Genomic DNA, 24,434 nt, shown 5'->3' on the forward strand with positions numbered 1-24,434 from the left:
TTTGTTAGCAATGCGAGAAGGATATATAAACACTTCCGTCAGGTTCTTTTTCACTTTTTACCTTGTTCTAAACTTCACAAAAACCTAAACAAGTTACGTTGCTTTCTTCTTCGCATTGCTATCAAATCCCAAAGGCTAGAGTCGTCGAATCGTTGTGTTCTTTACGCCGTTGAGTTCGTCGTATTGTGGGTAAGATCCTTGTACAGTTTTTATGTCTTTTCGTTGATTTTGATTGAAACCCTAATTGGGTATTTTGGGTGATTTTGGGAGTATGATGTGTATTAGATAGTAATTATATGATTGTGTGGTTATAGGAGGTGTTTTCGTAGAGGAGCAGTTCTGAATAGCTGATTGTGACGGTCTTGGTGATTTACTTATTCCAGGTAGGGTGTCCCTACTCGGTTATTGATTACATGGTTTTGATGGTGGATTGTTGTGGTTGTTTACTATTGTTAATCTTTATCGTATTGGTAATTGTTGTTGTGTAATTTGGTTGGTTGTGTTTGTCTGTGGTTCGCGAGGCGCACCCTCGGCTAAGTGGAATCACTTGCGGAAGTGGCTTCACGCCCTTGATTCGCCCTCTGTGGAACCCGCCACAAGAGGGGATGTGCACATTAAGGAACTTGGGTTTTCGCTCGGAATAGATGAGCGGGGATTTGGTGGGTACGGCTGTGGTCCCTCACTGGCGGTGTGGAATATCTGTTGCGACGGATATTCTGGCAGGACTACACACTTTAGTGTGTAGTCAGGTGTGTGGAGATATGACGGAGTTGGGTGATCTGTGTGTTGTATCTTGTTTGGTGTAATCAGTAACTGACCTCATTTAAATGTTTTGAAAATTGTGGTGATCCATTCGGTGATGGTGAGCAGTTATTGAGCAGGATTGAGATGAATTGCCCGAGGGATAGCTGGGATGGAGTCACCACGTGTCATTAGAGTCTTCCGCTGTGTCTTTAAACTCGTTTTCGTTTAGTTGGATTTGGTTTTGGAACATTTGTATTTCATTTAACATTTTTGAGATTTTTTATGTTTGTAATCACTTAAACTCGTTTACTTAATGAAGTACGTTTCTTTATGGTCAATTTGATATACATTGGCTCGGGTAACCGAGATGGTAGCACTTTCATGCACTATGTGGTCTTGGTAAGGCACCTTGGTGTATGGGGCTGTTACATGGGATTACTTTGAGTAAGTCACAGTGTCCTACTCAGCCTGAGGATATTGAACGCATGAAATCGATTCCTTATGCTTCTGCAATTGGATCGATCATGTATGCTATGATCTGTACCCGTCCCGATGTCTCGTTTGCTTTAAGTATGACGAGTTGTTATCAAAACAATCCAGGTGAAAGTCACTGGATAGCCGTCAAGAATATTCTTAAGTACTTTGAGAAAGACTAAGGATTCATTCTTAGTGTTTGGAGGAGATACTGAGTTATGTGTAAAACGTTACACAGATGTCAGTTTCCAAATAGATTTGGATGATATGAAATCCCAGGCTGGTTTTGTATTTATGATAAATGGAGGCGCGATTTGCCGGAGAAGTTTTAAAGAATCGGTCATTGCAGATCCTACAACGGAAGCTGAGTACATTGCAGCATCTGAAGCTGCAAAAGAAGCTGTGTGGATTCGGCAATTTTTGAAGGACTAAGGGTAGTTCCGACAGCCGAAGATCCTATCACAATTTATTGTGATAACAGTGGGGCAATTTTTCAAACGAAAGAGCCCAAGTCTAGTAATAAATCTAGACATGTACAAAGAAAATTTCATGTAATTAGAGATTATATTGAAAGGAAAGAAATAGCGATTTGTAAGGTTGGAACAGATGCAAATATTGCAGATCCTTTAACCAAGCCTTTATCGCAGGCTAAGTATGATGGTCATGTAGCTTTTATGGGATTAAGACGAATGCCAAAATTAGCGTAGATTATGAGATATGTAATAATTAGATATTATATTAATTATTTCATATATGATAATCACATTCATCATTTGAGTTTTTATAGTGTATAAACTCTAGTTTTTCAGTTTTATCTTAATTTATATATTTTGTTTATCCAAATAGATCGTATTGACAATGTTGAATTCTATTAAAGTGAACTGGATTAACATTGTGTAGTGGTCCCTAGTTACTTAATGAGGTGACGTCTCGGAGTGACTAGATTGTAAATCGATTGATGGTGTGTTCAACCACCATAGGGTCATAAAGATGACTGGTCGATTACATAGGCAGATTGTTGAGACGATCTGTTGGACAGTGACCATTCATAGAATCCTCATGTTGCCTGGTCGTGGCAAGGATTTCTATTTATTCCTTCAAGTCAATTCTTTAGACTTGCGACTATTTGTCTAATTGGTACGGTTTTCCGGTGGCTTTGGTTTTTGTCCTAGGTCGCACCGTAAAAAGAGGCTGAAGGACATTTACTGGGTCATTGTGATCTGTATCGAACGAAGAAAATAGGTCAACAGGATTGTCCACCCTCGTCAGGGTTTATTATCTCAAGGCCACTCGAGGAGAGGTGACTGGAAATGCGTGGCCACGCTCGGATGAGATCTACCGTAGATTATCCGGTTAGACAGTCATTCTCCTGATCGAGGAAACCACTATATGATATGATAACGTGCAAGAACGACCTAAAAGACATCTTGCATTGAGTGGGAGATTTAACGGACAAGAGAATTGGTAGTGCACACTTGTGTCGGACAAGTGGGAGATTGTTGGAGTAGTGTCCTCCACAATAGTGCGTCTACATAATAAATCTCGTAAAAGGAATATCAGGGATATAATATTTTATTTGTCAACTGATTAACGTAAATTGGTAACGCTCGGCTGACTAGAGTTTGACGTTACTGTCGTATGACGGCAGTGATCAGTTGATCCCTCTCGGTCACACCTATAGGATGATGCTCAAAATGGAATAATTAATTACTTGTATATGGATACAATTTAATTAATTTCTTGTATAATATTGACTTATGATTAGCCAGGGGATTTTGTTTTTTGATGACGAGTTACGAACTCAGACCAAGAGTATTTATTATTTAATTATACGATAATTAATTAGTAAATGTTATACGATAGTCTACTAATTAATTATTAATTAGCTAAAGTATTACGGTATGTGTGTTTGTTTTGAGGCGGAGGTAATTAGCTAATTAAACTTACAAGAGGTTGTAAAATTAGCTAATAAAGTTTTATGGGACACATTTTATATTGATAAAATGGTCTAATAATACTTAAAAGTTGTGGTGGGCATTATTTGTTAATTTATATTATTGAAGTGTTAAATAATTAAATTAATATTTAATTATATAAGATAATTAATATACGACTTATAAGCATTTGTAGGACAAATGTAGGAAATCGAAATGGACCCGAAAGTCCACTATGAGCCGCCACTTGTGAGATGATTATGATCATCATGTGGTTAGACATATCCCACTATATATTGTATGTGAATTGTTTACATTTAACAATATAAATACCCACCTTATTCCACACATAATGGGTTGATTTTTAAGAGAAAAAAAAACCCTATAAGTGCTCTATTTGGCCGGCCCAAATAAGGTGAAAAGAGAGGAAAAACTTCATCTTCTTCATGAAGCCACTTGATCAAAAGTTGATCAAACCTCATCAAATAAGATCACATAAAAATAATATACATCTACTAATATTATTAATGTAATAATATTATACATATTATACAAGAATATCCTAATATTATCTAGTTAGTAAATTAGGATATCCTTGAGCTAATCTTGGATGCATCTTAGAGGAGATCACCTAATTTGGTGATTTGGGTTTGGAGGATCATCCTTGAGTTTTTAGCACAAGATCAACACAAGGAAGGAGTCCTTCTGTTGTGCCCAATTTTTCCTTAAGACTATGTAAGGATTTCTCATCTTTTATGTCATTTTATTTGCATGCATGTAACTAGATCACTAAGACTAAATTAACATGTAATTTAGTAACTAATTAGAGGTATCTAATTAGGGGTATAGTACCTTCACGATCTCCCACATAATCTTCAATAATTGATAATATTGAGTTTTATATGGACTCGAATCAGTCCGTTGGACAATAACTGATTTGTTATGGTAAAAGAAATAAAGAAATTGGACTCGAGTTAAGCTTTAGTTCAAGCGCCTCTTGTATTTTACATCTCTGTTATAACTTGGAATTGATATTATTTGAACTACTATTTGCAATGCGAATAAGGATATCATCTTAGTGGTGGAATGAGTAAACCCTTAGGAGCAAGGTTATAGGTGGAAAAATGAAAATTTTGAAATATAATGTTTGTTAATTAAATATTTTTATCTTCTGAAAATTTATGTAGTATTCTTAAAGTTTGTCATTTTACATTTGATATTTCGCTTTTAGAACCAGGAAACTTTGATGACCATAGTTTGTGCTAAACAACACGGATGTAAGAAAAAATCTGCTCTTTCTAAACTCTAGTCAAGAGTTTTTGTTTGTCAAATTTTTCGATCGAATAAATTTTGATTGACATTATCTCTTAGCCACGAATTCCGAAACATTTTGTGGGTCAAATTGACCATTTTATATCAACTTTAGTTTTAAGAAAAAAATTGACGCTCTCTAAACTCGTGATCACGAGATAGGTGGTCGATGATGCATGGTGGTCGTCGAGGTTGAGGGATGGGTGGTCGAGACTTGGGGATGGAGAGGAGTTGGTCGGTTTTTGTTTAATTTTTTGTTTTTTTTAATTTCTTTTGTAAGAAGAGTAATAACGGAATAATTGGGGAAAATGTGTAGGATATTAGCCTCATTTGGTTGATCCCAGAATTGAATTGACACAGAAAAATTCAATTCGTGTGAATTATTTTCCTGTATGCAAATTCACATGAATTCGGAAAAGTCGTTTGGTTACGCATGTAGGAGTTGAATTCCACCGGAGTTGCCAACTACCTAAGGGGAGTAGGTAATCCAATTTTGTGTTACTCGGACTCGGGTACACCGTATCTGACCTGATACGTATCCGCGTATCTGATACACCAATTTCAGATTAGCTAGATACCTGGACACGGTCAATAGCGTATCTTGACCAATTGTTTGGACACGGATACAATACTTCATATAAATAATAAAATTTAAAAAAAAAATTGAAGGAGAAAGATTTGAACCCACTTGTATGATATCCCAAGAAAAATATTTGTAATACAAAAGGAGTCGTTTTTTTTCTGGGAAGGAAAAGAAGACGGGTGATTTGAAGTCTTATGACTACTATTTGCAGGTGGCGATGGAAGGGAAAGAGAGTTGTAATCATGACAATTAATAGAATAGGTAGGTGTCAAAGGATGAGGATTAGTGACTGTCCCACAACTTATAAAGAAAAAAGAAGGATTTAGAGAGTACCCACTTTTCGACCAAAGTTAATTAATTAATTAATATAACATACAATATACATTTTATTAATACTTCGTACATGGACTAATGGACTATAAACCATATCACATATGTCAATATCTCCTCTATATCAGACAGAATTGCAGGCGGCGTGCTCTCACTTCTCAGAACTGCTTTTTTATTTTTTTTATTTAAACTCCCCAAAAAAATCTCTAGCCTTCTTTTCTATCGAGAAACCATTTCATCTTTATCTTCCATATTTCCATGTATGATATATTTACTAAAGAGATGAAGCAAAGAAGGAAAGGAACCCTTCTTCCTCTTCCATCAGCCTCTTCCGGAAGGTGTATCGTATCGCATCCTTCGTCTTCCATAGTTCCATGTATGTGTCGCTTTTCCAGATTTTGCTACTCTTTTGCTCACTGTCGATCCGTATCAGTATCGCATATACGATACGCGTATCTGATACGTTTTTTGTATCGTATTGCGTATCGTATCGTATCAATACGGAAAACGGCCACAAACCCACGTGTCAGCGTATCATAGATCCAATTCCCCAATCATGTAGGCATTCAAAACTCCTAGGAAAACTGAATGCCTACATTTTGCCAAATAATTGGCAGCCAAACACTCTTCTCTATTTGTAATGAGATTTTTCAATTCTCATGATTTAAAAAGGCAACCAAACAAGGCCATAGTAAGAGTTTGTGTGGGATTTTAGCAATTGCGAAAATTTATTTTCTATGTTAATATCTTGTGAACTCTCATAAGTAATCTAGAAATTAGATTGTTTACATAATTTAAATTTCAATACTCCCTTTACTTATAGGGTGGTGCTCATTCATGGACGAGTTTTACTCTTTTATAAACGGAAATGAACATTTTACCCCTTTTATTTCAAGGGCCAAATTTTCAATTTTCTCTCAATTCAATTCTCCTCTTGAATTCCACTACCCCTTTATGGACGACACCCACCACACTAATACCCGACCACCGCTACTCCTTACTCGCCTCCCTACACACACATCAAATACATTTTCATGGACACACTTATTTGCTCAATTTCAATTAATTGTATACATTCTGTAAAATTATATTTTGAACATATACAATTGTAATGCCCGACCACCACTATGCCATTAGAGCAGCCACTACAAAGTGCACTGCTCTCTCGTCCAATAAATGATTGGAGTTGTTCTCCCCAATTACATGCCACCCACAATCACAACTAGATGCCAAGAATAACAGTTTTGCAAAGAGTAGGGAGCAATAGAGATACCAATGCGGACGCACAGAAAACATCCACATTAATAAATAAATTCGGTGGACGCTACAACCATCTCCTGCACACAATTGACTACATCTTAATTTGATACAATGAAGTAATCAATGATTTTGCCATTTTGATAGTGGGTAGATGTCGTCGTACCCAATCAAACAAATTCTCAACTAGTAAGGGTAGTCGAGGTCGAACCACGAGGAGATCAAGGTTGAATACTAGTTTTGTCTTAAATTATAAGTTATCTACGCGAATCATGAAATTGGTTGTTATTAAACTAATTAACTAAATTAATAACTAACTAAGACAACTAAAGTAAGAAAGCAAGTAATAGAAATAACAATGATCTAAACAAATAAATAAAGGCCTAGGATCCGATTTTGTCCACCAACATGCTTATTTACTATGATAAATCTCGTTAATTAGTCGTTAAGGTGAAGTGTAAGGGGGAAAACGCCTCTAATTCGCCTACTAACTCCCTCCCGGGCTCACAATAGGACACTAGTATCCCGACTCACCTCCCTCCCGGGTTCGTGACTCGGACTCCCTAATTCAATACTCGAGTACCCGAGTATTGGTCAAGGTTATTAAACCCGCGTTGGTTTCCAAGTCATCCCACTCCCTCTCTCGAGAGTCGATTTCAAACTCAAGATTGAAGGCACCCTCCCTTGATTCTCCCTCTCGGGTTCAACCTAGGTCGACAACTAGTCTAAATGAGGTGGTATCACTCCCAACCTAAAAGTTTTTCACCAATGGTTAAGGGTCAAAAGTCAATCACAACAACAAATAAGACTATAACAAGTCAAATTCTCCAATCATCCCTAACCAACACTCCAACAACTAATTAAAATGGGATTTAAGAATCATTACTTGTTTATGAGGATTACCATTATTAATCGAGTAATTTGATTAATTTTAAGAGAGAGAAAGAGAGAATTTGATTAGAAGAAGGTAAGGTATGAAAAGGTTGTGGCAAAAAGTCTGTGAAAGAGTAAAACTTGACCATAAATGAGCAACTACGTACTTATATTTATCCCGCAATACCTTTTTGGAGGTGAAGTTTTACAACTTTGACGATAAATAAACTTTGAAATATAATATTTTATAACATGATGTATTACATCGTTAAATATGTTATTAAAAACTAATCTTTCACTAAATTTTTTTTTAACCGAAAGTAACAGAGTATTATACTGTATAAGTGAATAAAATGGGAGAAATATTGTTAAATGGAGGGAGTAATAGTCTAGAGGTGGCAAACAATGACACGACACGAAAACACGACACGAACCCGACACGAAATTAACGGGTTTGGGTTGAGACTTAATGACCCATTTATGTATGTGGGTCGACACGAACACGACACGATATTTAATTGGGTTGGGTTAGGGTTGACCTCTCTAAACACGAACCCGACACGAATGACCTGTTTACTAAATTAATCCTAATTTTTCTTGAACCTCCTCCACATAAATATACTTAAACTTTCAAAATATGTACACGAAAACACGACACGAACCCGACACGAAATTAACGGGTTAAGGTTGAGGCCTTATGACCCATTTATGTAAGTGAGTCGACACGAACACAACACGAGATTTAATTGGGTCGGGTTTGGGTTGGAGGGATTGTGACCCGTTTACATGTGACACGAAGACGAACCCGATACGACCTGATCTGTTTGTCAGCTCTAAGGACGAACCCGATACGACCCGATCTGTTTGTCAGCTCTAAGTAATACACAAGTTAGAATGTTCAATTGCAGAAATTGAGCTCAACTCACTCTCTTTCATTTCCTTGAACTTATTCATGGCGTTAATATTTGATGATTAACATAACCAAGAAAATTAAAGAGAATTATATTATTTACGAGCTTATTTAAATCACAGGTCTTTCAAATTTTTTTAAAAAAATATATCTTAATAGACTTAATGCAAATTAATATCAAATGATCACTTTAAACTTAATTAATATTAGGGCGTTTTACAGAGTTGGAATGAGGAAAAAATAAATTAAAAGTGGGAAAAAGGGGGTGTTTGATGGGTTATACGTTGGGATCATATTAATTATACATTTGTACTACTCAAATAGAACCTTTTAAGCTTGCCCCTTTATTTTAAATCATAATGTATTTGTATTTATTGCAAAGTTATAGATGTTGGGTTTAAGTGGCAGGTTCATTGTATGCAATAAGTTGTTGATTGTTACAGTACTATACATTGTTCTGCAAAGAAACTTGAGATTGATCTTGGTTTTGGTTAAGTAAACAGTCATGAGTTTTATTTTTCGAGGGACTCGAGCTGATATCGAAAATTCATCTCCTGCGATAGCCCCGGAGCAACATGTGGTATGTTGCTTAGAGCATTAGCAATGGAGAAACTTAAAATAAAGTTTTTCCTTTTCATGTCATCTTTTGTCAAACTCCATAAACTTAAAATACAGGTTTTTGTGAATGTTTGTTATGACATTAATGTTTAGCTGAATGTGTGTTTTTTTCGTGGCGTTATCAGCGTATCCATGCAGCCAGGCCGATTGATACTAACTCGTTTGCATTCCTTATTACCGGTAATACCTTTTTGTTTGATCTCTCATTTTATAGATTTTAACCATTAGCGGGTCTTGTACGAGACATTCTCACATGTGAGACCAATCATATCCTGATGTATTTCTCTTCTGATGATATTTTACGGGTTGATTGATTTCGTTGCTTAATTTTGTTGTGGCAGTGGTGTTGCTCTTGGTTGTACTAAATTGTCAACAAGTTTCGCCAAATTTGTTGGTAGACTTCTTATCTAATGCAAGCTGATGATTTGCATACATGTTTGCGAGTGAGTTGTTAGGAATCTGATATGTTTCCTGTTGGTTGACTTGATATGAAGCTCTGGCTTGTATTTGGCTTCTTTTTTATGGCTACCATCCTAAGAATGTACGCAACATGTCAACAACTTGAAGCTCAGGCACGAGCAGATGCTATAGCAGCTAGTGATCTACTTTGGTTGCAAATGCCACCATCGACTGCATTTGCATATCTGCGACACCTTCAGCTACAGCTTGCTCATCTGGACCAACAATTAGATGATCTAGGTACTTACTTATGTTGAAAATGTGTTTCTTTTGTATTTATATTTCGTAGAATAAAATATGATTCTTTGAGAACGCCTACAGCTTACTCTTACTCTTTGAGCGAGGAGCAGATACACGTTCTTCCCCTCCACAAGTATAAAGTTCCTCGTCCCCAAAGGTTAGATATCTGATTATTTTGTGTTTATAACAGAATTATTTCATTTCAATATTCCTGCCTAGCTGCTGGATCTTTTTCTAAAATATGTTACATTTTATTTTTTACTAAAATATGTTTTTTTGGCGTAAGCATTTTTAGCACTGCATCAAGTAGGTAATATATAGGTCTTTGGAAGATCATTTGCAGCATCTTAAATCACAATGTAGTATACTCCACTTTCTTTAAATTGCTTTCTAGCTATATATATGTTCCATCTTAAATCACAATGTTTGTTTTGCATTACTCTTGGTGTAAATCTCGACTACATGCTTAACGCAATCATAAACGAATTTGAAAATCCACCTTCTCCCAGTCTGGCTGATTACTGTAAGTGATTTGGTCTTCAGTATACATTCTGCTGTCGAGGGTTATACTACTTTGTTCGATTTTTATGAACTACCACGATTGCTAGTCTCTTAAAAGGACTATTTTAGTTGGAATGTGTTTTGTTGATTTGTGTGTTGTGCTAGTTGTTTAGTTTCTGAGTGTGTATTCCATTTAATAAGCTTCCTCTTTCACAGTAACATAAGAGCATTCCAACCAGCATCGCCTTCTTCACCGCTCCAGGTACTCTCATTACTGTAAACTCACTAGTATTTATTTCATGTGCGAATGAAAATTTGAAAAATGAGACAAAAAAAAACATGGAAGTGGTGGTTCTCTGGTTTTGAATGGAAAAGTGAAATTTGAACTTTCTCCTAAATCAGAGGCAGCTGGACATCGCGATCAATATAGACACTTGTATGGGAAGCTCTGAAAATGAACTAACATGTAGCATATGCTTGGAGCAAGTGAATGATGGAGAACTCATCCGTAGCTTACCATGCTTGCACCAGGTGAGTTTTTCTCGTACAAGCTTTCGCTGTGTATGCATGAATAGCCAAAGTGCTGAACTGTAATAAGCTTTCGCTTACATTGGTTGATCAAGAATGAGACTAGCTATGTCATTGTTGTATGATATCAGAGTTGCTCATAAAAAGGAAATCGTAAGAAGTCTACTAGAAGAGGTTGAAACATGGGAGCAAATCAGTACCATTATTATTACCAGATGCACTATAACCAACAAACATACTTCTGCATCTCAATTAGTTTCTTCTCATTTATGCAGTACCATGCTGATTGCATAGACTCGTGGCTTAGCCGAAAGGGAACGTGTCCTGTATGCAAATTTAAGGTCGAGGCTGGTTGGCACCAAGATTCATATACAATCTAGCTTTCACTACGAATGCCTTCATTTATTATTACTTGTAGACACAGATATACACATACCAAAAAAAAAAAAAAGATTCAAGTTGATTCCATTCTTTTGTGAAGCTGTGTAGCTCATGCTAATTTCTGAGTTGATAGATAAGGAGTATTTGTTTCATGGATTTTTCTATTCTAATAAAATAATTTATCCTATTATCAAAATTAAACAATACTATGAAATTCAAATCGCTACATTGACGGGTACTAAGTGTAAATTATTTGTGAAATTTGATTGATACTGCTTTAATTTGGCAACATTTTTTTATGTAAAATCAAGAGCGGAGATTTGTTTAGCGTACCTTTAAAAGTGAACTAATAAAACGATCACAATCCTTAATAGTATGTAATTGGCCATCATCGTATATATACATTATTTTCTAGTTAATAATTTAATACTCCGTATTTGTTTATAATTCTGAGAGTAAGCTTGAAACTTGCAGTGATGAGTCTCTCCCAAATTTCAAGCTTAATAATAAACTGTTTAAAGGTATGGTATTTGGTCTAATACTATTTTCAGATGAACGTATGTTAAGACTTAGGAATAGTAGTAGTATTTTGTAATGCACTCTTGTACGGAGGTAGACCTTGCAACCATGCAATGCAAACGTGAATGTAGGAGATCTCCCTACACTTAATAATGGAGTACTCCTTAAGCACAGAGTTTTCGGTATTATTCAACAGTGGGAATCATTTAAAAAGTAATACAGTAATTATTATTACGGAATATTATATTATACAAACATAAATTGAAAAAAGTCGACAAAATAGATCAACTTACCAATGTCTCCAAAGACTGACATTCCTACATGTATTGCTATATTCCCTCCAATCTAGACCAAACTACCCGTGATCGATCGACTAAATTAGGTCGCTGCACAATTTAATCAGTCACTAGTAAGACACGAGTCACTCAAGTGTTTTTTTGCATTGATCACCAACAAGAGTTAACATCACAAACATGTTAACCAAAACTTGCAGAAAAAGGGTTGACATCAACTTGAAATTGAGCCAATTATACGATACTTGGTAAATTTTGTGGATAGAATATATGTAATCTATACAACAATAGACTTTACGATCACTCTAAAAGTAACAATCTAACAACCTAATTGGTCCACACTTCATGCTGGAACCTCCATTTCCATATATTTTTTCACCTAATTTTCTCCATACATCCTATATAAGTTCAACAGTTGCATAATCCATCATCATCATCATCATCCTCAAGCTACTTCTCTCATCGTCTTTCTCTAAACACGCTCTTTAAGCTTCTCGTTTTGCCATAACTATGGTGGCTTTCCGATTATTGCTCCTTGCTCTTTCGAGCATTGCTAGCTTGATGCTTTCCAACAATGTTGTTGAGGCAACTTACACTGGCATCACTAGGAACTATAAGTTTGATGTACTTGAAATAAATTACCTTAATCTCTAAAATTTATTCGTAATTATGGTAATCGTTATGTATGTTTCTCTAACGAAATTGTTGTTGAAATCTCTTCTTGTAGATCAAAATGCAAAATGTGACAAGATTATGCCATTCCAAGAGTATTGTCACTGTTAATGGCCAGTTTCCCGGGCCTCGCATTGTTGCACGAGAGGGTGATAGGCTCGTTGTTAAAGTTGTTAACCATGTCCCAAATAATGTTACCATCCACTGGTAACTATCTATAACATACTCATATATCTTTAAAAAATAAGTATGACCAATAGGAACGAAAACCATTAAGTAATGCATAATAATACGGCATTTGCGAATTGCGAGTGAGTTTCGTACTATCCTTTCGCATGCATCACATTGCAGAGATGAAACACAGTATCACATAAGAGTCATCAACTCCTTTTCAAGGGTTTGGTGTACTTGCTCAATCCGAGTTCACCATGATCTCGAACCAACTGAACTAATCCCCAACTTCCGCAACAAAACAAACACGAATTATCTCAAAAGCAAGGCTTCGAAAGAACGTTCTTTACTCAGTAAGAGCTATGTCAAAGTTTGACGTGTGTGAGTTGTGTGAACAGGCATGGGATCAGACAGCTTCGAAGTGGATGGGCTGATGGACCAGCATATATAACCCAATGCCCCATACAAACTGGGCAGTCTTATGTATACAACTTCACCATTGTTGGGCAAAGAGGCACACTTTGGTGGCATGCCCACATTTCTTGGCTCAGATCGACTCTTTATGGCCCCATCATTATCCTCCCTAAACTCGGTGTCCCATATCCATTTCCACAGCCCTATAAGGAAGTTCCTGTCATTTTCGGTACGTTGCCAACTATTATGAGCCACAAATGGGATACCGAAAAATGCTCTTTTATTTCGAACACCTACACTATTGCAGGAGAGTAGTGAAAAGCAGATGGGTAAACTGTAAGTAGAGTGACACATTGACTTTGTATCTTATGTTGACGGTTGCAGGAGAGTGGTGGAATGCAGATCCTGAAGCTGTCATTACACAAGCTCTTCAAACCGGAGGTGGCCCAAATGTATCGGATGCTTACACTATAAACGGTCTTCCTGGACCATTGTACAACTGCTCGGCTAAAGGTACATTTCAGGATGTCGGAAAACTATGATTTGATGAGGAGATTTGTGTATGCGTTGCCTAGTCAAAACACTAACGTATTCACCTTTTCATGTAGACACCTTCAAATTGAACGTGAAACCTGGCAAAACCTATCTCCTAAGGTTGATCAACGCTGCACTCAATGACGAACTTTTCTTCAGTATTGCGAATCACACTCTCACGGTAGTCGACGTTGATGCTGTCTATGTCAAGCCTTTTGAAACCGACACAATCATCATAACTCCGGGGCAAACATCCAACATTCTTCTCAAGACGAAACATTATCACCCCAATGCTCGCTTCCTCATGATGGCTCGACCTTATGTTACAGGAAATGGCACTTTCGACAACTCCACTGTTGCCGGAATCCTGCAATACCATCACCCACTAAAATCAACTCCAAACAAAAACCTTCCTCTCTTCAAACCTTCTCTTCCTGCTTTAGGAGACACCAAATTTGTTACCAATTATACTAACAAGCTTAGAAGCCTAGCAAATACTCAGTACCCCGCTAATGTGCCAAAACATGTTGACAAACACTTCTTCTTCACGGTTGGATTAGGAACAAATCCATGCCCGAAAAACCATACTTGTCAAGGACCACAAAACAAAACTATGTTTAGTGCTTCGGTTAACAATATCTCCTTTGTCATGCCCACCAAAGCTCTCCTACAAACCCATTTTCTCCAAAGTCACTCCCTACAAAATGCACTAGGAGTTTACACAACCGACTTCCCTTCTTCGCCACTTATTCCCTTTAACTACACTGGTACACCACCCAACAACACTATGGTGATGAATGGAACAAAAGCAGTTGTTCTTCCTTATAACACGAGCGTGGAGCTAATCATGCAAGATACTAGCATTCTTGGTGCGGAAAGCCATCCCCTTCATCTTCATGGATTCAATTTTTTTGTGGTTGGTCAAGGGTTCGGAAATTTCGATCCTAAGAAAGACACTGCTAAGTTCAACCTCGTTGATCCGGTTGAGAGGAACACCGTTGGTGTGCCTGCCGGAGGATGGGTCGCCATACGATTCTTTGCAGATAATCCTGGTAAGTTGTCCTAACATATGATGTAGGATTCGCCACAACTTTAGATACCCGACTGAAAAACTCACCTAAATGACTAGAAAGCTCATAACACTGTCAATTTACGGTTATGTCTTATCAATACACTCTGTTATTTTAGTAACCAATGATGTAAACCATTATGGTCAATTGACTAACCTAATCATGGAAATTGTATGCTAGGGGTATGGTTCATGCACTGCCACTTGGAAGTTCACACCAGTTGGGGACTGAAAATGGCTTGGGTGGTCTTAGATGGGGAGCTGCCTAATCAAAAGCTGCTTCCACCACCTGCTGATCTCCCGAAGTGCTGACAACAAGTTTTCTACGGAATTTTCCGAGGGTTGTGTCGCTGAGAATAATTGAGTGTTTTTCAATTTTCCGACAGTTGTGTTTGAGAATAATTGAGTGTTTCTTTGTTCTTATTTTATTTGCGGTGTTTACCAATTACCATACTGTTCTAACCACCCTCACTCAGAGCAATGTACAGGCTAGTAGCTACCATGCTTAGCCATGCCTGGTAGGATTCTTTTAAAGAGTTGTACTTTTGTATTCTATCAATATGTATTTTTCTTCCTGACTTTTATAAGTTGAGTGATCAAGCAAAAGAATTCCAAAATCCTAAGATTTTAATTCTTTTTTCCAAAATGACAAATAAATAAACAGGACGTGATTATCCTTCTACATCGAATTGCGTACTCTCAACCTAAACTAATTAAAAGTGGTGTACAGACTAAGCCTAAGTACAGGAAAGAATGATTGGTCTAGCTTTCAGCATAATCTTGCAGAAACAGCAATAACAACATCAACCCAATATCCTTAAACGCTCCCTTATATGGTAAGTCAAAGGTACAACCAAGAAGCAATAGCTTGTGAATTACGAATAATTATCACAGATAGAGCTAGCAGTAGTATCCGGATTCTCTGGTTACTGAAGTGTTAATTTCGTGATTCATCCTCGATAGGGTGTATGATATTTTGTCTCAACCAAACTTTGATTAAAAATCTAAACCTACGCTTCAGAGCAGAAAGAGAAACGTCTTGTGTTTACATTTACACCAACAAAGTCACAGTTAACGTTTTATCATTCCTCAAGCTCTAATCCAAACTCCAAACACACAAGCTCCAGAAATAACTATAGTTCACAATCAACTTACCCTCTTCCACTAAACCCTTCGATTACATCCCCAACTGATCTGCTAAATGTTGAAACATCACTGGGATGTTTTTTTACAATTATTTCCCTCATTACATTGCGTTAGCTAAGAATAACATCTTCATAGACCAGAGTTCTGTTAGATGGTTTCACGCCACTTGTCTTAGCTTGTTCACGTTTTGTCTGAAGTGTTTACTCTTTTGCTCTCCCCATTCTGAAATATTTCCAGTAGTTTGTTTGTTGATTGGTCAAGAAATCCAACTTATGGTTTAATTTTATACAAGTAGTGAGCAGATTGGAAAAAGACCGTCTTACATTGTTTAGAAATTTAAACAATACTACGGTTTACAAAACAGTGCCATACAGCCATCTAAAGCAAAACACTAGTCCGAAGAACCATCACACGTCTCTAGAACAAGAATGCAAATTAAACCATTTTTATAATTGTTCATATGAGAGATAAAAAAGGCATAATATACCTATTTCGCCTTGCCCTTTCCCTTCCCTTTCTTGGCCTCCATCTTAGCCTGGATACGAGCAGCAGCTGCAGCTTTAGCTTCCTCCCGCTTCTTCTTCTCTTCTTCCTTAGTGGCAGATGCCATTTCTCTTTGTTTTCTCAGCTCCCTTGTGTTCATTGATACCAGTGTCATTAATACAGCAAAAGAGGCATAAAATAGGCCAAAATTGAAATAAAATACTAGAATCGATAATATGCTTACTCCAGTCTGGTCCTTTCATCTGCAGCACCTCCGGCGCTTAAACCCTTGCGTGGCCGGCAGGCTAATAGTTCCACCTCAAAGATAAGGGTTGCCCTATATTGTTGAACATCGGCAGAGCATGAATTCAGGGCCACAAAACTGAATTAAGTAATAGAAGGGAGAAACTAAACTTTCCAGACTTTTAGACATCTGCTTAAACCAAAACATGTACTACTATTTATGAGATTGATTAATGCGTGAACAGATATTAGCATTGTTTTGTCAGAGCGCTCTTGGTATTTCTTTTGGGTTATGATTTCATGGATGCCTTGTGGCACTAGATTATACTCTCAAGAGCTTTACTGATTAAATGAAATTATCGAATTAAGAGGGGCGTGACTTTACTCGGGAGGTATGTCAGGTGGTGAGCCAGCACTTCCATACGCATACTCTGGCTTGCAAGTAATCTTGGCTATTTCACCCACCTGGGAAGATCGAATTGTTTCAAATTTACTTGGGAAATAGTTCAAGGCTCCATTGTCCATATAATACAAGGGAAAGAAATGGCAAAGACTATTAATACCTTCATTGTTCTGATTGCAATATCCCAAGCCTTAATTACTGAGCCCTTGCCTATCTCGAAGGAGAAGATAGTGTTGTCTTCATGCGTAGTATCAAAAACTTCACCTGTCTCCGCAAGGACACCCTCATAGTGGACTGCTCAATAAAGACGCATTTAAGCCATCAAAAAAGTTGGCAAATTACTCAATATGTCAAAACTAACTAAAAAAATTCAAAATACCATCCTGCCGCAGACCCAGCAGTTTACAGAACTATTTTTGCAAAAACTCCTTAATTTCATGCTAGAACAGAATGCAAAAGGTGACTTTAGTTAAGTAAAAGCAATTGCTTTTGCCCCATTGCCAGGGATGAATTAACCATATGTTTTGCACATGGCAAACATTAGAGGACAACTCAAACTTGAAGAAGCAGCTCATTGCTCCACTTTTTTTAGGTTTTCCAGTCCATCAGAAATAACGAATAGTCGGAAAATGTACATTATTTGAATTATATATGGCAAAATTTAACAGAAAAAGTACCATCCACAACAGGCAAATCCTCTGTTGGGCCAACGGCATCATCTTTTGCTCGCCTTAAAATAGACTTCAAAACACCACCATCGCCACTTAAATCAATTGCATCAGTCATACTTCCAGTTGTTTCCAAAGCCTATATGAAAAATATTGAGTCATACACATGGATATATAGCTTTCAGGACTGCCAAAACCAATGAGCAGGTAAGAGGGAACAAATTTCCTATGAAAACGGAATCAACAAACAGCATGCATACACAATTACACATTAACCAGAGCAGCAAATGCTCCACCTCAAACGATCAGTTATAGAAATAGATGAGAAATCAGCTCTTAAAAAGACGGACTTAAATTTCTTTAATATTAAACGAAGTTGGATTACTACTGCCAGTTCAACTCCAACAGTTCCGCTCTTTTTTCAAGCTTTGTCGACTACGGTGGAGAAGGTTCCAAAAAGAAATCCACCCTGTCAACCGATGCAGATTGACTCTTCAAAGAGTAGCTGGTTTTCTAAAATAAGCAATATAGCATTCATATATATTTTGGTACATACAACAACATCAGAGCCTTAATCCCAAAATGATTTGTGGTCGGCTGACATGAACCATCCTTTAGAACCGTCCATGGGTGAACGCACACCTCAAAAATGCGAAAAAAATAGAAAACAAAAAGTGAAAAACAAAAGGGGAGTGAAACATAATACAACAGTAAATAATCTCACTAACCCATGCAGAACCCACATATTTCCACAAAATTTGATAGATTTAATTAACAAATTACATAGTATGATCAAAATTAACAAATGCATTCAAAATTTGGTCTCCAACACCACCTAGATACAATTTCACTCGCACCAATGAAAAATCCAAACGTCCAGACCATACAATCATTCAAAAGTTTATGAAAACACTAACTGAATAAAATTCTAATTTGGACCCGTATCGAGGGGGTTTCAAATATGAGCCCCTAATCTATGTTACTCCAGACGCTTCACTTTAGTCACGTGTTCAACATGACACGACATCATTCTAGACCAAAAGATTGAAAAATTTGCTGAAAATAACCGTGTCTGATACTCCGACACATAGAGCCGAGTCAGAGTAACAAGGTCTGCAATAATGATATTCTACATACCAGGATACCAAGCCGCAGCGCATACAAATGCTTATTAAAACACAATTGGACAAGAATAATCAGCAGTATAGTGCACGAAAATGTTGCTGAAAATCAGATACGGAATGGCCGTTGCGAATAAACGATGATGAAACCACTGTCTGTACATAAATTTAGCACGCGTAGCGCATATAAGTGTTTACGAAAGCAAACATTACATAATTTCCTTCGAAAACCCCAAAAAAATCAATTCCAGTGGAATAAAACATTGACTGAAATAGAGCACCATAACTAAAAAAGAGGTATTTTAATCGAAGGTAAACAAATGACGGGGACGGAGCGGAACCATCTAGAGCACATAATTAAGCCAAAGTAGATAAATAGGATATCAGAAAATGAGTGGTAAACTAGGTCAAACACGTACAAAAATGAATTAAAAAATAGTTAGGAAAATCGGATTGAAGGTATTTGTGAGAGAAAAAGAATTCACAGTTCAAGTGTCGGAGGTTCTGATAGTTCCGATGATGACGGTGGCGGCGGCAGCGGCAACGGAGGAGGAGAAATTGAAAGGAGACGGATACGATGAGTAGTGAAGAGCGTAGGCCATAACAATCACCAAAGTCAGTGGATAAATGAATCTTTTCGTGGGGACTTGGGAATAAATAAAGTTCGTCACGCATTCACGGCCTCACGCACTCACGCCCAATGGCCACTGCTAAACTTCAAAACGGGCCAAAATGTCAAATACTCCCTCCATTCAACTCCACATTACCACTATACTATTTTCATCCATTCAAATCCACAGAGTCCGTTTTTGAAATAATGCTCAAAAATAAAAGAATTGTCGTTTTGGGTCGGTTTTGAAAACAATTATCGAAATGGTGTCCACGTAGGCTCGTTTTTGACGAGCCTGTAGGAGGCTTAAACACGCCATACGTATTGGCGTGTTTACTTCACTGAACACGCCATACGTAATGGCGTGTTTAGGCAGTCCAAAAAACTAAACCAAAGACAGAAGCTGGACAACATAAGCAAAGGAAACACGCCATACGTAATGGCGTGTCTTGAGAACAAAACACGCCATACGTAATGGCGGGTTTCAAAGACCAATTTTCCAACCCCTTTCCAAAGTGACTATCAAATTGCCAAAAACTAAACACGCCATACGTAATGGCGTGTCTTCCTCTTTAAACACGCCAATACGTATGGCGTGTTTAGCCAGTTGTATTTTTTTTTTTTCATTGCTGCACAAATTCCCTTCGTCCGTATCTTTCCTTTGCCAAAACAGAAAACCAAACTCAACAATGCTCAACAATGCAAAGGACAACACAAACCATTGCCTATTATAAATAAAAACCGAGTTTACACAACACATATGTTTCGCACAAGGGGATTAAAATCTAAGTTTTACAACTAAAATGTCAAAGAAATTAACCATCTAAAATGTCAAACAAACCATTAATCTTCTAACTATTACATCATATCCTCAAGTCTTCTTCTTGCTTTTTCGTCGAAGGCGATTCCAAAACCCTTTCTTAGGCTCCGGGGTACCTTCTTCATTGACGGCTTCTTCATTGACGGGTGACATTGAAGACATGGAAGGCATTGAAGACATGGCCGGCATTGAAGACATGGAAGGCATGGAAGACATAGAGTGTCTAGCCGGCATGGATGAGTTCGAGCGTCTACCCCTCCTTGTGTATTGAACCAATGGTGCATCGTCATCCACATTCATTAAGTTGAGGGACTCTTGAACCATTGATGAACTTTCTTGCCTTGGTTCTACGGTTGGTTGAAGGAGATGGGAATAGCCTACATGTTCAAGCGATTGAGAGGAGTAGTCCCGTAGGTGTGAAACCATTGTCCGGAAATGTGGAGGCACCTCAAGAGGCATTTGTCGAAGCTCCGTATCACATGTATTATGGACATTGACGAAACCTTGCGCCTAAAACAAAATAAGTAGTATAAGCTAATCACATTTTATGATATATTGGTTAAGAATTTTAAGACAAGTATATTAAAGTGTACTTACAAGATATTCTGTGGCTCCAAAGGGTGCTTGATAAGTAGCTTGTGGGGGAAAAGGGTTCAAGCGAAGAATAGTGCGATCCCGGTACCAAACCATGTAGGGGTCGAAGTAGTTCATTTCAATATCATCCTCTTCACCACGAAACCGAAAATCACCCCTCCTAACCCAATTTGCTATGTAGGGTTGATGTTTTTCAATCCAATTCCGTGAAGAGGCACCCCTTTTGTCTACTTTGTGCAATTTTGGTTCTAAGATCGAGTTTAACGGGATAATTTGTTTCCACCCAAATTGACGAGCTACCCTATTTGGAAAATGCCACTCAACAATGTCGAAACAAATCATAGGGGCCATCACTGGCCAACTATCGGTATTTTCGGCTTCAACAATAGCAAAAGCAACCGGGAAAATTTGATTATTAGCATCAATTGACATAGCTGTCAAAATTGTTCCCTTGAACTTTCCATATAAGTGGGTTCCATCAATGCTTAAAACTGGCCGACAATGTTCAAAGCCATCAATACATGGTTTAAATGCCCAAAAAACACGCTTGAATTTTTGCACATTTGGGTTAGTTGTTGGTGTTGTATAAAATTGAACAATAGTGCCAGGATTAGATTCTTTTAAGCCTTGCATGAAACGAGGTAGCAACTCATATGATTTATCCCAATCTCCAAATATTTCCTCAATTGCTCTTTGTTTTGCATTCCAAGCTTTGGTGTATGAAATTGTGTAACCATACTTATCTAAAATATAAGTAACAACAGAGTTTACTTTATATCCCCAATCTCCCTCAACAAGGTTACGAATCTCATGACTTATGAATGCTCGTTTCAAATTCATGTGGTCTTGAGGTACCATGTCACAAACACAAGACTCATCATGAGGACCTTTGTATGTCACAATGGTAAAAACTTCAGAATGAAAGTCTTTTTGTGTAGCCCTTAACCGCCAATTACATGGTGTAGGAATCCGGCCACATTTGAAGGTAATAGTATTAGGCTTTGATTCGGCAACTTTGAAAAATTGATTTGCTTTAACACAATATGATGTCACCTCATCGCTAAGTGAAGCTTTGTTTGGGAACACTTGTCCAACCGCAAACTCTTTCCCATGTTCATATCTTACCATATTTTCCCAAGTTTTCCAGCTATTCAATTCATCCTCATCTAATTGATCAATCTTATTAAACTCAACGATGGGAGCACTAGCAAAGACAAGATCATCATCACCATCTTCTTCATTTGCCAACAAATTCTCATCAAGTATTGCCAATTCCTCATCAATCTCATCACCTTCTAAGTTACCATCAAATTCCCCTTCATTTACGTAATTAGTTTCAAGTGAAACAAATTGAGCAACATCATCTAGCCTAATACTTGGTGTAGGAATGACAATTTGACTAGTAGAAACTTCTACAAATATGTCCATTGAAGGAGCATGTGAATGACGAATACTTGCCCATAACGCTTTAAAGGCTCCCTCATTATTAAGAGGAACAATTTTGAAACACCCTAAGCACTCGGAAATTTCATCATTACCTTCAATTGAGTACCCAAACTTTGAACACCAATTCCCTTATAAATCTCTTCAACTAATTCAAGATATGTCATCTTTGTACTAGCTAGAATAAAACATTGATTCCCTCCTCTATAGGTTACACATCCATTTTGCTCCAACACTTCACCATCCCAATAACAAATAAGAGGAAAATCACAAATTTCCATTCTATAAAAAAAAATTGAACAAATTTAGTATAAATCAACTACCAATAACCTAATTTCCCTAAAATACATACCTAAACAACAATTAAAAATCAGAAATCGTTCATCCTACCTAATTAGGGTTTCGAAAATTTGGGGCTTTTTTTTAACAACCTTAAATTAACACATATAAGTTGTAGATCTAGGCACAAAACAACATAATTACCAACAATCAAGACAAAATAAGCAAAATCTACATTCAAAAGATGAAATTAAATAAGTTAAAAGAATTAAATTACCTTGCTAATTAGGTAGAATGTATAATTTGAATAGCAAAAACCCAATATAATGCCGGAGATACGCCGGAGATTCACGAGGAGATGAGTGTGAGGTGAAGAAATAAGAAGGGGAGTGAGGTTTGTTGAGGTTTGTTCTATCGCGGTATGTCTTTGTGAGGCGAAATAATGAAGGTTTTGTTTAGTAGAAAGGGACGGAGGGACGGATATACTAAAAAAAAAAAAAAATTCTGCCTAAACACGCCATACGTATTGGCGTGTTTGTCTCTTAAGACACGCCATTACGTATGGCGTGTTCTATTTTCTTCTATTTTGCAGCTACTAGACTCAGGTCAGAAATTTGGGCTGCTTAAACACGCCATACGTAATGGCGTGTTTTATTCTCAAGACACGCCATTACGTATGGCGTGTTTCCTTTGATAATATTTCTCAGCTTCTGTCTTTGGTTTAGTTTTTTGGACTGCCTAAACACGCCATTACGTATGGCGTGTTCATTGAAGTAAACACGCCAATACGTATGGCGTGTTTAAGCCTCCTACAGGCTCGTCAAAAACGAGCCTACGTGGACACCATTTCGATAATTGTTTTCAAAACCGACCCAAAACGACAATTCTTTTATTTTTGAGCATTATTTCAAAAACGGACTCAAATCCACATTACCACTTTTCTTATTTGGCAAATAATATCCCCATTTTATCCTAATCAAAACTCAATATTTACAAAAAATGTCATTATTGGTCCATTCTAATTTTCCATCAAAACCCACTCTAACCCAATCCAACCCACTAATTACTCCCTCCAAAAAAAACTGAGGCCCACTCATATACCCCCAAAACCGTTCAAAAATCCCCAAAAATCTCCACATTTACTCATCCCCTTAACTACCCCCCTCCTTATTTACTCTCCTCTCTCTCTCTATTGTTCCAGATCCTTCCACTTTAACCCTAATCTCCCTCAATAGTCTCCCTCTCTAAACGCCGCCTTCAACTCTATTCTCTCTAAACCTTTCAGATCTGCTCCAGTAACTATCAAAATACGATTCAACCTTCATAAATCTCTTCTTATCATTCATTACTATCCAAATCTTCATCTTTGTTCATGATGAAAAAGCCACATGCAAATTGTTCCAACGAGTGCTTGCAATGTGTTCTTGACTGGTACCGTTTTGGTTCATCAGATGATGAAGTTGATGAATCCAACACTACAATAAAAAGTGGTTTGGGCGACAAAATGGTTTAACATGGGCAACAAATATTAAACTTGTTGCACAATGATATTAACATAGGCAACGAACTTATTTTCGTCATTAAAAGCTACCCTTTGTGCAACGAGACAAATAGTTGTTGCCTTATTATAAATTTTCGGCGACGACATTAGTTTTTGTCGCCATTAAACTTCTTATAGGCTGCAATTTACACTTAATTGTCGCCTTTGCTGTGAAAAAAATGGCGCAAACATTTCCTCCCAAATAATTCCCACCCAAATAATTTACGCTACACCCAAATAAGTCCCCTTATTTCCCCCCAAAGAATTCC

At 37.3% G+C, this 24,434-nt stretch overlaps 4 protein-coding genes across 6 annotated transcripts; 2 read left to right on the plus strand and 2 right to left on the minus strand.

Moving 5' to 3' along the window:
• The first annotated feature begins 8,823 nt into the window (after positions 1 to 8,823).
• LOC141643102 (E3 ubiquitin-protein ligase SDIR1-like) lies at positions 8,824 to 11,328 on the plus strand. The gene is made up of 8 exons (XM_074452129.1): positions 8,824 to 8,996; positions 9,160 to 9,214; positions 9,376 to 9,428; positions 9,529 to 9,733; positions 9,815 to 9,890; positions 10,451 to 10,496; positions 10,637 to 10,765; positions 11,038 to 11,328. Exons 1-8 carry the CDS (start codon positions 8,922 to 8,924, stop codon positions 11,140 to 11,142), a joined length of 744 nt encoding a protein of 247 aa, XP_074308230.1. The 5' UTR covers positions 8,824 to 8,921; the 3' UTR covers positions 11,143 to 11,328.
• A 510-nt stretch (positions 11,329 to 11,838) lies between these two features.
• On the minus strand, positions 11,839 to 19,514 carry LOC141643104 (peptidyl-prolyl cis-trans isomerase FKBP20-1). Of its 3 annotated transcripts, none has more exons than XM_074452134.1 (7): positions 19,365 to 19,510; positions 17,768 to 17,897; positions 17,251 to 17,384; positions 17,073 to 17,152; positions 16,689 to 16,781; positions 16,449 to 16,593; positions 11,839 to 12,048 (listed from the first exon to the last, which is right to left on the minus strand). In XM_074452134.1, exons 2-6 carry the CDS (start codon positions 17,874 to 17,876, stop codon positions 16,449 to 16,451), a joined length of 561 nt encoding a protein of 186 aa, XP_074308235.1. In that variant the 5' UTR covers positions 17,877 to 17,897; positions 19,365 to 19,510; the 3' UTR covers positions 11,839 to 12,048. The 3 variants fall into 3 exon arrangements, with proteins under 3 accessions (XP_074308235.1, XP_074308234.1, XP_074308233.1); XM_074452133.1 differs by lacking the exon at positions 11,839 to 12,048 and adding an exon at positions 15,836 to 16,183; XM_074452132.1 differs by lacking the exon at positions 11,839 to 12,048 and having other exon boundaries at positions 16,214 to 16,593; positions 19,365 to 19,514.
• On the plus strand, positions 12,371 to 15,432 carry LOC141643103 (laccase-17-like). The gene is made up of 6 exons (XM_074452130.1): positions 12,371 to 12,579; positions 12,683 to 12,834; positions 13,197 to 13,441; positions 13,597 to 13,725; positions 13,821 to 14,798; positions 14,997 to 15,432. Exons 1-6 carry the CDS (start codon positions 12,466 to 12,468, stop codon positions 15,125 to 15,127), a joined length of 1,749 nt encoding a protein of 582 aa, XP_074308231.1. The 5' UTR covers positions 12,371 to 12,465; the 3' UTR covers positions 15,128 to 15,432.
• A 1,685-nt stretch (positions 19,515 to 21,199) lies between the features above and the next one.
• LOC141641442 (uncharacterized) lies at positions 21,200 to 22,331 on the minus strand. The gene is made up of 2 exons (XM_074450102.1): positions 21,266 to 22,331; positions 21,200 to 21,204 (listed from the first exon to the last, which is right to left on the minus strand). Exons 1-2 carry the CDS (start codon positions 22,329 to 22,331, stop codon positions 21,200 to 21,202), a joined length of 1,071 nt encoding a protein of 356 aa, XP_074306203.1.
• Positions 22,332 to 24,434: the final 2,103 nt, after the last annotated feature.

Source organism: Silene latifolia, chromosome 2 (genome assembly GCF_048544455.1).
Source record: "Silene latifolia isolate original U9 population chromosome 2, ASM4854445v1, whole genome shotgun sequence".
In the NCBI taxonomy this organism is placed as follows: Eukaryota; Viridiplantae; Streptophyta; class Magnoliopsida; order Caryophyllales; family Caryophyllaceae; genus Silene; species Silene latifolia.